The sequence below is a fragment of the Lupinus angustifolius genome, chromosome LG14 (genome assembly GCF_001865875.1).
Source record: "Lupinus angustifolius cultivar Tanjil chromosome LG14, LupAngTanjil_v1.0, whole genome shotgun sequence".
Classification (NCBI taxonomy): Eukaryota; Viridiplantae; Streptophyta; class Magnoliopsida; order Fabales; family Fabaceae; genus Lupinus; species Lupinus angustifolius.
Window position 1 is genome coordinate 2,440,272 of NC_032022.1, and position 13,718 is coordinate 2,453,989.

Here is a 13,718-nt window from a genome sequence, read left to right on the forward strand (position 1 = left end):
CTAAGCTTGTTTGTGAACTTATGGAGGTAATAATAATTGTACATTTGTCCTTCTAAGTATTTTGTACCACTATTTTAGGGGGGAAAACTCTAAACTTAGTACAATTAACTTACAAAGCTATTCAAAATCTCTCAAAGACCAAAGAAATATTTTAAACCCAAGAGCATTTTGTCTAGCAAAAGAGTAGGTGAAATATGCATGGACCATTTTTTGTGATTCGAATTGGAAGCTATATTCTCGGACAAACAAATCTTGTATTGGCAAGAGAAAGTTTTACCATTCATAGGACATAAAAATAAGGAGAAAAGGGGTCATTGTCACAAACCTCTTATGGGGTTGAAGTTTGATAACCTTTTGCACTTGCCAAGGATTAGGGATGACAACGAGTACAGGGAAATACGAGCAGTAATTATCCTCTACACATTTTATACATGAGAACTTTTACTTCTACCCGCTTGTAAGTTTTCTCTAAATCTTAGTGGGTACTCACACATAAAACGGATACATATATAGATATATCTTAGGAGTTTTAAAAATTGAAAAAAAAAATTAGGAGTTATTTTTTGAGTATTTTGTATGTAAATATTTGTAGTACCTAGAGACACAAGTACCACTATATTATTGGCACGTTTATATTGCTGGTAGTTTAAAAAATCACTTTCTAAAATTCATAAGTATATGTTTGTTGCATGTGGCATGGTATGAGTTTTACCTTATTAAAATTCAAATGTGTTGTTTATGAGTATCTTTAATATTTTACTTTTAAAATTATTAATTGATTAATAGTATTTCATATTGAAACTTGTTTCAGTTAGATTTAAGAACAGCAACAATATTTGCCCCGCCCTTATTTAACCTTCATCATTCCATCTCTTGGAAATATGGAATACAACTCACTTAACTTTTCTGATAACCAAATGAATTAACGATCACACTTGTCGGGAGGACCAGCCACGAACCCGAAAGGGCAAACGAATACACTTAGTAATACAAAAAAAAAAGTTAAAATTTGTTAACATGTTAATTTCTTATTACATCATCAACATTGAAACAAAAGTTAAAAAACAACAACAACGAAATTGAAAACATAAAATTACACAATCCCAACACACTTAATTCCCTTAAAAGAAAGACAAATCTAACAAACTCAAGTAGAACTACTATTATAAGTAGAAAACGAAACTAGAAAATAAAATGCATAAAACTAAATAAAACCACTAAATGAGTCTCCAACTAAGAAATAAACCATGAATCATAATCATGATCATGATTCATGAAATGATGAAATGATGAACTAAGAATAAGGTAATGAAAACTAACGATCAAAGGGTCCTTGTGGATAAAGTTGTTTGCATAGTGCAAGATAAGTGAGATAAAGAACCCTATCTTTTGCACCAGTACGATGATTCTTTGTATGTTTACAGAAATATTTCAACTGTCCAAGGGTACAACACCCTAACATTTGTCCCAACAATAAGAACAACCAATTCATTGATTTCTTCTTTACATCTTGTGTTATTGGTCTAACACTATTTTCTTGTCCACAATGCATGCATGTTGGTAACATTGGATTCATCCATTTATCTGCTGCTCTATCATGCATGGCATTTTTGTTTTCTGCTATGAACTTCCACACTTCTCTAAATTTCTCCATCAGATTATATTCCATCTTGAACTTTTGATCACATCTTTTGCAATAAACATCTCCTGATATTGTATGGATTTGATTTCTCATGAGATAGTTGATGTCATGCACCACTGCTCTTTTGTTTGTAGCCCAAGGAAATGGTGGAGTGATTGTTTCACTCTTTCCTTGTTGTCGCAGCCCTTGAGTAGGGTTGCGACGACTGCTTCGTGGCGAAGGGGGAGGATTCAAGATAGAGGTTGAGTTTGGAGGATCCGTGACCGTGACCGCAACTGCTTCTTGAGGTGGTGGTGGTGATGATAGCCCCATGAAATCAATGACAGTAACTTGGGGTTTGGTTGGTAACTTAGTTGATAGCAATTCTTCGACCGAGGGCGAAAACCCTAGTCGAGGAGAAATTATTACATGGTCCTGGAACGACGGTTCTAGGGTTAGTGGGCATGATGGAAAAATGTGACGATGTGGTGTGAGATCATTAGGGTAACTTGTTTTGGGTCTCAAAAAACTTGAAAAGGAGGATTCATCTACTTCTTCTGGATGCTTTCTCTTGAGATCTTTTTCTTCTAAGTTCTTTTGCCTATCCATTTTGGATGAAAATGTTTTCAAAAATCAAAACAAATATATAAAAGGAAGGGATTAGGGTTTGATTAATAAGAGGTTTAAATTTGATTTTTGAATTGAAACCAATCAAAATTTCAATTCAAATTCTTTTGAGGCTCTTAAATAAGTAGTTGAGAAATGATAGAAATATGAAAGATTGTCCTAATCCTAATTTTGTTTAACAGGTTCAATGTACTTTAACTACTAATTAAAACTATTGATTTTGATAAGAAACATTTAATATGATTAATATCTTATTGTTGAATTACACTAAGTCATAAGTTACTTAAATAGATCAAAGTATAACCCTTTGAATTCTGAAGTGTATAACTATTAGATAATGAATTATGTTCAATGTACTATAATCACAAAACAAGACCGTATTTATGTTTATGTATAGACATGTGTGACAATATATATAAATGAGATTTGAATCGTAATATATATGCATTATCGGTATAAATATTTATATACAGTCAGTAGTACATCATCTACTATTTATTTGTATAATTATATGATTAAATATAAATGATATAGTGATAATGCATAAAACTCTCACACCGTAAATTTAACAAACTTTTCTTAATTTGCTTTATTGTGAAACTATGGTATCTTGTCTTTAAGAGCTTTTGTTTTCATTTCCTATCAAATTATGGAATTTTATGATGTGTCATAGGATTAGGATACATATGTTTAAACAAATAAGTACATTGGTAATGACTTGTTATTTTACTTTGGAATGTGAAATTTTGACTTTTTCAATAAACACTTATCACTTTGGTCACAAATATATTGGAATACCAATAAATTATTTATTTGTTATTATTACCATTATTTATTAAAAGAGAAAGCAAATGTTGCACTTCCATTATTGTCTTGTACTTGCACATACATGAACCCATATTACATGGGTTTTCAATTATGTGGGACATAATTTTTTTATTTTTTTATTTTTTATTATCAAATATATTTTCTCACTTTTTTTTGGGTAATGAATTAAACACTTTCAGGTTTGCGGCTGCCCATTTCAATAAGTGTCGCTCTTAAGAATTGAACTCTCGACTTTCGAGATTCAATAAAGTCATACAACACTAGATCAACGTCTTATTGGTTATACTTAGATCATTAATATCCAAAAGGAAATTAGTTATGGATGTGAGATATTAGTAGGAGCTTTGTGCAATTTTCCACTCAAACACAACAAAATTATACCCATAATAAAGTTTTGAACGTGTTTATAAAAGTAAATTTGAGTTTAAGTTATCTTCACTTTGTATAGTTTGAAAGTGAATCAGAACAAGTCTTTTTAAGTATTTTAAATTGATAGTCGTTTGAAAATTTTAAGGAAGATTGTTGGACTCTTTATTTCCCTCGTTTATATATTTCAGAAACTAGTCAAAATAACTATTTAAGTTTTTGGTCAAAATTACATAATGTTATGTGTTGCACACCATTTTCCTTAATTTTGATATAGTTTTTAGAGTATAATACTTATGCATTGTCAGTATAAAGATTTGTACGTAATTATTATATTATCTAATATTCATTTGTATTACCTTTATTTAAAGGTCAATAATAATTAAATATGAACAATAGATAATATACTAACAATATAAAAGAGCTCTTACATTGATTACTTTCTAATTCATGGCTTCCATTATGACCAATATTCATATCAGATCACCATAAACCAGCAACTAAGAAAAGCAATTGATCACATTGAGTGAAAATAAGCACAAGAATGAGGATTATCACATTAGTTCCCAGAGTTTCAAGTTATCAATTTCTTCTTTCAACAATTTTTCTTCTACAACAGACTCAAATATACTAGGCTCTTAATTAAAAGCTGCATCATTTACTTCACTAATGAACTCAATGTATGATCTCACATTTTTTGGGTACATAGGATATATAGCAAAACTACTACACTACATAAAAAACAGAGCAACATGCATATTCGTAAGTGATTACTGATTTACATATTTTTCTTATTACAAAAAAATAAATTTCTTCCCTGATAAGGACATGAATGTAGGGTAGTGCTGCATGTTAGATGGGGAAGAGAGTATCATCTACTCCAAATGGTGCATTAACCACGGCCCAGATTTCCAAGTTTACCATGTGGATAGAAATGGTAAGTTAGATGGCATATATCTTCGAAATGCATCTTGAGTCTCGGGTCCCAGTGTTGATCTAGAATCGATAAAATTGCAGTAATCAGGCTTTACACATGCAAGGAGTGAGGGGATTTTCCCAGAGGTCATAGTTTGGGAAAGTCTCTTCCGGCAATCCTGTTCGAGTTTGGTGAGTAACAACAACATCTTCTACAAAAGTAGCCCAACCCATGTATGGATCCCCAAAAGACTTGGACATTAATCCTTTGTCGGGTTTAATTGATTTTAGACGGTGACCCATGTATCTACGTGCCCCGATGATAAGCTTAGCAAAGTTGCCTCCATGTGTCATCACAAATACATCTGATTTCAAGCACACTAGGAAGTCAAGAGCTGCAAGGCTTGTCACGTGCTTTCTGAAACCATCCAACTCCTCTTTAGTTGCCAACTCCTCCTTTGTAACCTGTTACCAAAAGTGGAAAAGATTAAATAATCACATTGTAAAAGAATCAAAGGAATTCACATGTGAAGTTATAGAGGGATATGATTTAATATGTTAACTCAGTTATAATGGACAAGTGAAATTTATGCAAAGCAAGATAATAGCATCTTAGGTAGATAGCCTTCAACTGACATTAGAATCCTATGCCATGAGCCATGACTTCACTTCATCCAATACATGATGAATGGGTGTGGTTTACATTAAAAAAGAAAAAGAAAAAAAACTTCAAAATCTCTAGAACTTGAAGGAAACAATATAAAAAAATAGCTCAAGGTCTGGTGAAGAGATTTTACCAGATTAGGGAACATATTCCTCAGTGGAGCCATCCGGTTCTGTCCACCATACACTTGTCCAGAAGCCACATAAATTTGAGTTTCTTTCGGATATCCCATAGCCCGAAGAATAACAGCCACTTCACCGGGCTCTAGAGGACACCGCCCTTCCTTTCGCTTCTGCAGAGCCAATTGCCACAAGTGGGAACCATTCTGCATTTTCAACAAAGATAAAGTGACCAAAATGCTCCATTAGAAGGTTCTTATTGCTCATTTTTATTTTATTTTATTTTTCAAAAGAGTATAGCACCTTATACCGTCGAGGCCACTCCTTTTTTCTGTACTCTGCCATTTTAGCTTTCTCCTCTCTTGTCCCAACAAAATCACAGAATGATAGACCGACCATTCCTTTCTCAAATCTAAGATGCAGAGCCCTGTTTATGATAAGAGTGTTAAATCACTGAAACCGGAAAAACACACCAAAATTCATCGACAGCAAGGTCTTGATGAAAAACGTCACATACATATAAGGATTTGAACTGCCAGTTCGGTTTCTCATCCTTGATGCTAGTGAATCAGCCATTTGCTCTATATCAGGAAGAAATTTCAGAGCATGATAATTAACCCTACATCTCAACTTGTTGATTTCTGGAGGAACATTGTCATAGCTGAAACAAGAACAGTGACATCATGACGTCAATTACATAAAATATGTGGTGTCTAACATATATATCATCCTTGGCCTACCCCAGCCTATCGACAAAAGGTTTTAGAGCCATAATCTTCTTCTCCTTGACCCGGGGCAGAACATTGTCGATGTAAAATTGTGCGGGTGCGTATTTTGGAATGTTTTTTACAGTCCGCCTGAGAGACAAAATACAATTTTCTTGGTTAGTAAAACCAATTGCAACCAAACAGAAAGGCATCAACATATAACACCAATTCTCATAATCATCAAGGTTGACATCATTGGTAAAGCTAAGAGAAATATATAAGAGGTGAAATAAAGCATCAAAGATAATGAAATAGACAGGACATTTAGTTTGTGTATTCTCTATCCGGATACAATTGTCCCCTCCCTTTCCCACGTCATCATCTATTCGGTCCAGAAATTCAGAACTTCAACCAAAACCTTATGTTAATAAGGCCACAGATGAAACAGAGAACCAACATAACACTGGCTCTTGACATATTATTCATTACTTAAAAAAAACGATATATTTATCCATCTCTTATACAAACTTGGGATTTAAGCGTTCAACAGACTCAAATCAAAAGCACAAGAATCTATCAAACCTTATACTGGAAAATAGCTCTGATTTATCAGTAAACCATTCCGGTATATCACGGACAATACGGACATCATATTTGAGGTAGTCAATGAAGTGGTCCACATCAAAAATGTCTTCAAATTTTCTGCAATCACGAAATGTATCATCATGGTCAGCAAGGACCACCATTGGAATCTCAGGTAAGACCCAAAAACATTTTACTGGAGAGAAATAAGGAAAGTACAATAAGAAAGCAGAGCGGTAGATGAATGAACAGCATGAGAAAACTTTTGGACAAGAGATCTCACGTTTGGTCTTTCCAAATCTGGTCCTGCTTCAATACAGGCAGAATAAGAGTGGCATTCAATATTTTTGCCACAGCTACTGCATTGCATATCTGCATTTTGAAGTATGAGCCAAAGTAAACAATTGACAAACAAATATTACATAACAATTCTACACACAAAAAATCTGAGCCTATTTCAATATACAAGACAGTAAAATCAGCATCATGGATCGAATGCAACATTAGAACTAGCTTTAAATGGTATATCTAGTTGTTTTGCTTGTGATCTAAAATGGGAACAGTACAGTGTTGAGACAGCACTTCAGTACCAGATAATAATGGAGGGGGATCCTTGAAAATATTACCAGGGCATCAATATCTAGATTTCATACTGTCCGGTCAATTTCTTCAATTGAATCTATCTAAAATATGCACCATAAAAACACATGAGCATGCCAATAAATGCTGTCCTGAGATTACCGTTTTCTTCCTTTAAAGTTATATGAGACAACCGCTCAAAGCACATTAAGTTCACATATTTGACAACAAGTATAACAAACTCTCCAACTAAAGCGTATCAGAGAATAATGGCAATGCAAAAGGAAAACAAGCAAACAATAAAATGAAAAATTAAAGATGGCATCAGAAAATGAAAACAATCTAGAGTAGAGTATATCAGAATTGAAAGGACTAATACCGCAATCCTTTGCTGGTTAAGACCACCTTCAGCATGGATGAATATATAACCATTTGTTGCATTTTCAGGAGGAAGCTCTACAAGGAGATATGAAAGTATTATTAATAACAGCTGTCAGACAAGAAACAACAGACATGGGCACTAATATATATAATGACAACCCATCCACAGAAACGTATTAATATAAATAGAGAATATTACACTAGAAGTATTTATCGGCAACTTCATAGAGTACAGATATACAGAACTTCCTTGTTACAAGTTTCAAAGACTTAGCAGAGATTACTCTTTTTTTTGTTACCAAAGGTAGAGCATGACCAAAATATTGATGCGACTATTCACTTCATTAACAAAGAATTGCATTCCAGTGATAACTAAAAAATCTCACCATGGATTTATCCAGAAATTTTTCTTAAGATTATAATTCATAATTACAACTACAGTTTGTTGATGCCGCCGAAAAATGCAAAATATGTTAAACTGTTCCAGATTCTGAATGGGGATGTCAATGTCAATTTAATTCATAAGGCCACTTTAAGCATGGCTCAATAAATAAAATAAAGTTAATATAGAATGAAAAAAAAAAGCAAAGGAAAACCTGATATAACTCCATCCCTGCGCTCAGCACAAGGCTTCCAAGATGTTGTAGATGATAAAGGATTTTCCCAAAGTGATGGTGATTCTTTAACCTAATAATTACACCCCAAAAAAAACACAATTGAACAATGTAGAAGGAGAAAATGAATCACCAAAACAATCTCCAAAATAACACTTACATGCGGACAATGAAGAACAATTCCATCTTTTTTACACAAATAAGGAGCATTCTACAATAAATTAAAACCCAAATCAATATTATGACCAAATAGGATCAGATCCAAAGGAACATAATGTAGTAATCAAAATATTGTTTATTCAGTATCTATTTTTGGCAATATATTATGTAGATCCATGTTCGCTACTGAAATAAGTAAAAAAAAATAGAAAATTAAAATTGGATAAAAATAAAATAGAGAAAGAGAGAGAGAGAGTTACGAAATGATTGAAGATAACGAAAACGGAGATGAAAGCGAGGATTAGTAGAAGGAATAGAGAAATGTGATGAACCCTAGGATCATCGGTGAAGAAGGAAGAGAATAATGGACGGTCACGATCTTTAGATGAAGGACTTTGATTGTTATCAGTGGTGGGAATGAGAGGGGAGGAATCAGGTGAATCGCGTTTCATCGGTGAAGATGATGATCGTACACCGAGTGATGACGTGGAGTGTCGTAACTCCGCCATTGGTTACTGTTGTAGCAGAAGAAGAAGAAGAAGAAGAAAAGGGTGAAGAAAATTCAGATCCATTTTAGTTGTTTGTTTCTGTAATTACATTATCGTATTAGGGGCAAAACTGTCATACTTTACAATTATTCCTTATTTATTCTCCATTGTTTATTTTTGCACTTTTCTTGGGCTTGGGCCTTATAATATTTCATCATAACATTCATTTTTAAATAGGATATGAAATATTTGTCCTATATATGGGCAGAACTGACTTGTGGTCCGTCCTAAACATGGGCATAACAGATTTGTGGATCGCCTTAAATTAAAAAAAAAAATTAAAAGTGATCTATTATATGGAACATTATAAAATATTATATATTGTCTCTTATTTTTTGTTTCAGTGTTGAAACATTGAATATTTATGTTATCATATTTGATATTACATGGATGCACAATGTGGCAATGAGATTCAAAGCATAAAACATAACACTTTGTTTTGCATAAACAAACATGTAGTTATTTGGTAAGACATTATATTTTGGAAAATTGTTACATTGTGTTCGAGTGATAAGAACATGAATTACTTTTGCAATACTTTGCACATCAAATTTCTTATTGTAGTATTCATTGATGCTCATTGGCTGCTCTACCTGCCTGTTTGAAATGTTTGTGGGCGAAAATGACATGTTGAGCAGACATTTTAGGGTGGATGGAAACATTTTTCATACTCTGTCCGCCCAAAACGTGCGGACGTGCCCCATGGGTATGGCCCAAATTGCCAATGATAATTCCAATCCATCTAGAATAGTCTTACCTTCAATATTTGCTTCTCATGTGTGTCAAAACTACAAGTAACACTAAAAATTAAAAAACATTCCCAAGAAGAGTGTCTTGTTCAAAATATGATGTCTCATCTTGTGACATGAATTGTAAAAATCCACTATTTGTCAACGATTACAATTGATAACAAAAACAAAGGTGACAATACAATATACACTCCTAATTTAGTTCATAAAAATAACTTATAACATTTCTATAAGTTTTCTAGCTTATTTCAATATACTTATAAAATATGTTTTTAAGCTTATTTCAAAATAATTATCTAATTAAACTGCTTATTCATACATACCTTTACTAATTAAATAAGTGCTTAATTAAGTTGGTTACTTAAATGTGATTATAAAGTAATTATATATAAGCTGAAGATTGAAGACTTTTGTGGCATACAAGTCCTACTTTGTGCTTGTTCTTGGTAATTAGTACTTAGTAAATCATCAATCTTTTTCTTATATAGGTTAAATCTTTTTCAATCTTTTTCCTTTTCTTATTCTTTTGGATCATAGAACTTACTCTCCCTATTGTTTGAAATAGTTGAACAATTAAGTGTTTGTAGCAACCCTCAACATAATCATATCTGTGTGATTCTTTATGTAGGAATAAACTATTATTATTCTAGAGGAATGATACCTGATGATACATTCTGCACTACTAAGAAACAATATAATAACATGATATAATCTGAGACAAGATTCGTATAAATTAGTCCGAGCAATGAATTCCGAGATAGCCAAATAGGAAGGGTGTGAAGTGATACACTTTTTGAGATAACAGATCGGAATAGAAATTCTTTGAGTGCATTTCTATGGTAATAGGGCAATTGTTTGTTGGAAATTATACATGAGGGGAACATAGAGCATTTAAACCAGACATCAAAACCATACCTCTTTTTAATGTTGTTTTAAGTCCCTTTTTTGAGCTTGCCAAAATAACTTTTGTACCTCTGTGCTAACCCAAACATGCCTAATGTTCCTCCAGTGTGAAGCATTACCACTCCTGACCCAACTTCAGCTTCTTTGCTAGAGAGAAGCATTGCTGTTTCCCAGGCAGCCAATGTGTACACAGGATCCACCAGAACACCGCTTTGTTGCGCAATTTGCTGACATGCTTCTACTTCTCCTTCCAAAACATTGCCGAATCTACAATTTGCAAATATGTGATTCAGGGAAAAACACCAATCAGAAACACATTTTGATTCTTTTGTTTTATAACTCTAGCAGGTGTTAATATATAATACTAGTGAAGTTTATAACATCTTACTTTCTTGGATGACCACGTTCCACCCAATGCACGATCCCGTCATCTTCTCCGTGTTCATTGTAGGTACTAAACTCAACATTAAAATGGTTCTTGAATTCAGAAATCAAGCGTTCCTCCTGTTTTCTGTACCCGTCAATTTTGTCAGCTAGCATTACCGCGTATACCTCCCATGGGAGTCTGCATGGAAACAAATCAGACAGGAACAACGATTACCACGACTTAATGCTGCAATTCTAATATGGTTGTAAAACACGAAACATGAACAAAATAGTGCGGCCTAGTTCTCAAGGCACCCACCTAGTGGATTTAGGAAGGGTAAATATATGCAGCCTTACCCTAGCAAATAAAGAGACTGGTTTCAGGATTTGAATCCATGACCTCCAGTTTACAAGACAAACAACCTTATCGCTGCCCTGGACCTCACCCTCTAAAATTATGAACAATGGTATTAAAATTATTCAGATATATTTCTGAAACTAATTCGGCATGTTACATGAATTGAAACATACCCTAAGCAAAGGGCTGCAACTCCTAAACCAACAGCAGTTGTGCCAGTACCAGCATCCACAACAAGTTTCAAGGCCCTTTGTTTTCCAAGTAAATGATCCTGTGATAAGTATTCAACTAACCGAATAACACCTATACAAAGAAACAATATTTCCACAAAGTTATGGCAAGTAACAAACAATTAAAGTTTACTAAATCTAAGCATCAACTTGAAGAAATAAATGAAATGAATATATATATATATATATATATATATCAATGTATGATTAAAAATATATTAGTTTGAACAGGAAAAAGATGTCAGGATGCAAGTTCTCAACGAGTACAGCCGCACATAGACAAGATGGTATTATCGACAAACCACATGAATATACATGTCAAAATGATAGTCTCCAAACTTTAAACAGCCCTTATCGAATAGATAATATCCGGGCCAAGCAGCAAGCACAAGACATGATTTAACATTATGAGTTGCACACTTGCACACATGCATATGAATGTGCTACCCTTCTAAACCCATTTAATAATCACTTGCGAATATGGTGTCTAAATAAAATGCTTGATTCTTTGTGATTATGCTAGGATCTAATGCCGAACTTCGCTTGATGCTACTTTCTATTAAGGTTTTATTACATCTTCTTGAAAATCGAGAAATATATGCACACCTGCAAATACAAATTATTTTTCTAATAAAACACATTATTTTTATCTTGGAAAGTTTTGCATAAAAGCACCACTTAGCAAGTCTCCTTCATCTTCATTCACAATTATTTTTATCCGGAAAGATTTTCAGGTCTAGTTCTATCTTAGTTTTTGCCTTCTATGTTCCAGAAGATATGAAATGTTGTTTTCTTTTATAACTTCATCTTCTCATTACCTAGTAGAGCTACAGAATCACCTGCTCCTTCATTCACAATTAAAATCTTTCGAACATTGTTTCCCTCACTTCTACTTACATCCAATTGAACAAAATTTGGAGAAGTAGACGACTCAGTTGCTGAAGAAGCTTGAATGATATCACTGAAACATAGGACAGAACCATTGTTACCGGCCACCGACTTAGCATAGCTCTGTAGCATGTCTTCCCTGTTAGCATAAACATTTCTTGGAACATATGTGACATTTCCATATATTGTAGACATGAGGTTATAGCCGGTCAAGATTTCAGGTTGCTCTCCTCGTAGAAGCAAATGTGACGCAATTCCTCTCTCAGCACACAGAACAGCTGCAATATAAGCAAACCATGAATTCAACAGAAATAAGAGATACCATCAACAATTTAACTTGAGCTCAACCAAAAGTATAATAAAAAAAGCGGCCTACTGCACCAGACTCCCACTTAGTGAGATCAGGGGAGGTTAGATGTACACAGTCTCACTCCGCAAGCGAAGAGGCAGTTTCCACGATTTGAATTTGTAACCTCATAGTCATTAAGCAACAACCTTACCGTTGCGACAAGACGACAAGTTCACCCTCTTACCCAAAGTATAATACACTTGTGAAAAATCAGCACAATTTTAACTTTTAATCATAACCGCCAAAGTTACCTACCTAAAGCAGCTGTATGAGCACTTTGACATCCTCCACAAGTAACCTACAAAAATGCCTCTTCCTAATGTTATTCGATTTCCGAAACACTAAAATCAAGAACAACTGTCGGATAAAAATAAGGGCGACCCAGTATACGAAACACCTTTGCTAACAAAAATTGGTTAAATAAATTGATGGATAAGATAATTTTTACCACATCAGTGACAGAATAATGCTGAATAATAGGAAGTAGAGCATCCAATTTCCTTGCTTTATTTCCATTAATCAATGGGTGCAACAAATCATCACGAACAATATAAAAGTTGTTCCCTTTATTATTCATAATCATGGCATCATTACCAAAATCTGGATTATTGTTCAAAATGAAATTATTTGGATTTGTATGTATGAGTTGATGAATTTTGGATTCAGGGTTATGCAATGTCCATTTTCTGTTAAGAACCTGTTGTATAAACTCTTCACGTGTAACCTTTGATTTTGAAAACACCTACACATGTAATAAACAAATTGTAACGTTGTTGTTATTATGGTATTACATAGTAAAGAGTAAAGAGAAGTGAAATAAGATATGTTGGGAAAAACCTGAAAAGTATTGTTGTTTCGCATGAAGATTGAAACATTCTTAGGAATGTGAAAGTTTGCAACTTTCAGCATTTTTTCATTTGATTTCGCATGTTTGAAGAATTGGGTTAATAGATTTATATCTATACAACTCAATATTTGAGGAGGATTATCCTAACACTATAAGAGTAAGTTGTACAAGATGAAGAAACTTAAAAAGTGATTATAAAAAAAGTGGAATTACAAAAAATGTTTATTTCAAAGTGACTTTTTGAAAAAAATGTAATTTTTTTAAGTAATTTTGGTTTCATGTTTTAGAAGAAAATGTAAAATTAAAAAACAATTGGAT

The 13,718-nt window shown here is 33.4% G+C and overlaps 3 protein-coding genes across 3 annotated transcripts; all 3 read right to left on the reverse strand.

Annotated features, from left to right (window-relative positions):
• LOC109326529 lies at positions 1,290-2,257 on the reverse strand. The gene has a single exon (XM_019559223.1). It carries the CDS (start codon positions 2,228-2,230, stop codon positions 1,316-1,318), a length of 915 nt encoding a protein of 304 aa, XP_019414768.1. The 5' UTR covers positions 2,231-2,257; the 3' UTR covers positions 1,290-1,315.
• Positions 4,074-8,740, reverse strand: LOC109326967 (uncharacterized protein At1g04910). Its single transcript, XM_019559919.1, has 11 exons — positions 8,423-8,740; positions 8,164-8,214; positions 7,986-8,076; positions 7,388-7,464; positions 6,713-6,801; positions 6,430-6,549; positions 5,881-5,997; positions 5,658-5,801; positions 5,444-5,567; positions 5,155-5,346; positions 4,074-4,822 (listed from the first exon to the last, which is right to left on the reverse strand). Exons 1-11 carry the CDS (start codon positions 8,669-8,671, stop codon positions 4,463-4,465), a joined length of 1,614 nt encoding a protein of 537 aa, XP_019415464.1. The 5' UTR covers positions 8,672-8,740; the 3' UTR covers positions 4,074-4,462.
• Positions 10,087-13,506, reverse strand: LOC109326108 (D-cysteine desulfhydrase 2, mitochondrial). The gene is made up of 7 exons (XM_019558772.1): positions 13,391-13,506; positions 13,002-13,295; positions 12,809-12,851; positions 12,135-12,482; positions 11,260-11,389; positions 10,751-10,927; positions 10,087-10,629 (listed from the first exon to the last, which is right to left on the reverse strand). The coding sequence occupies exons 1-7, from the start codon at positions 13,460-13,462 to the stop codon at positions 10,392-10,394; spliced, it is 1,302 nt and encodes a 433-aa protein (XP_019414317.1). The 5' UTR covers positions 13,463-13,506; the 3' UTR covers positions 10,087-10,391.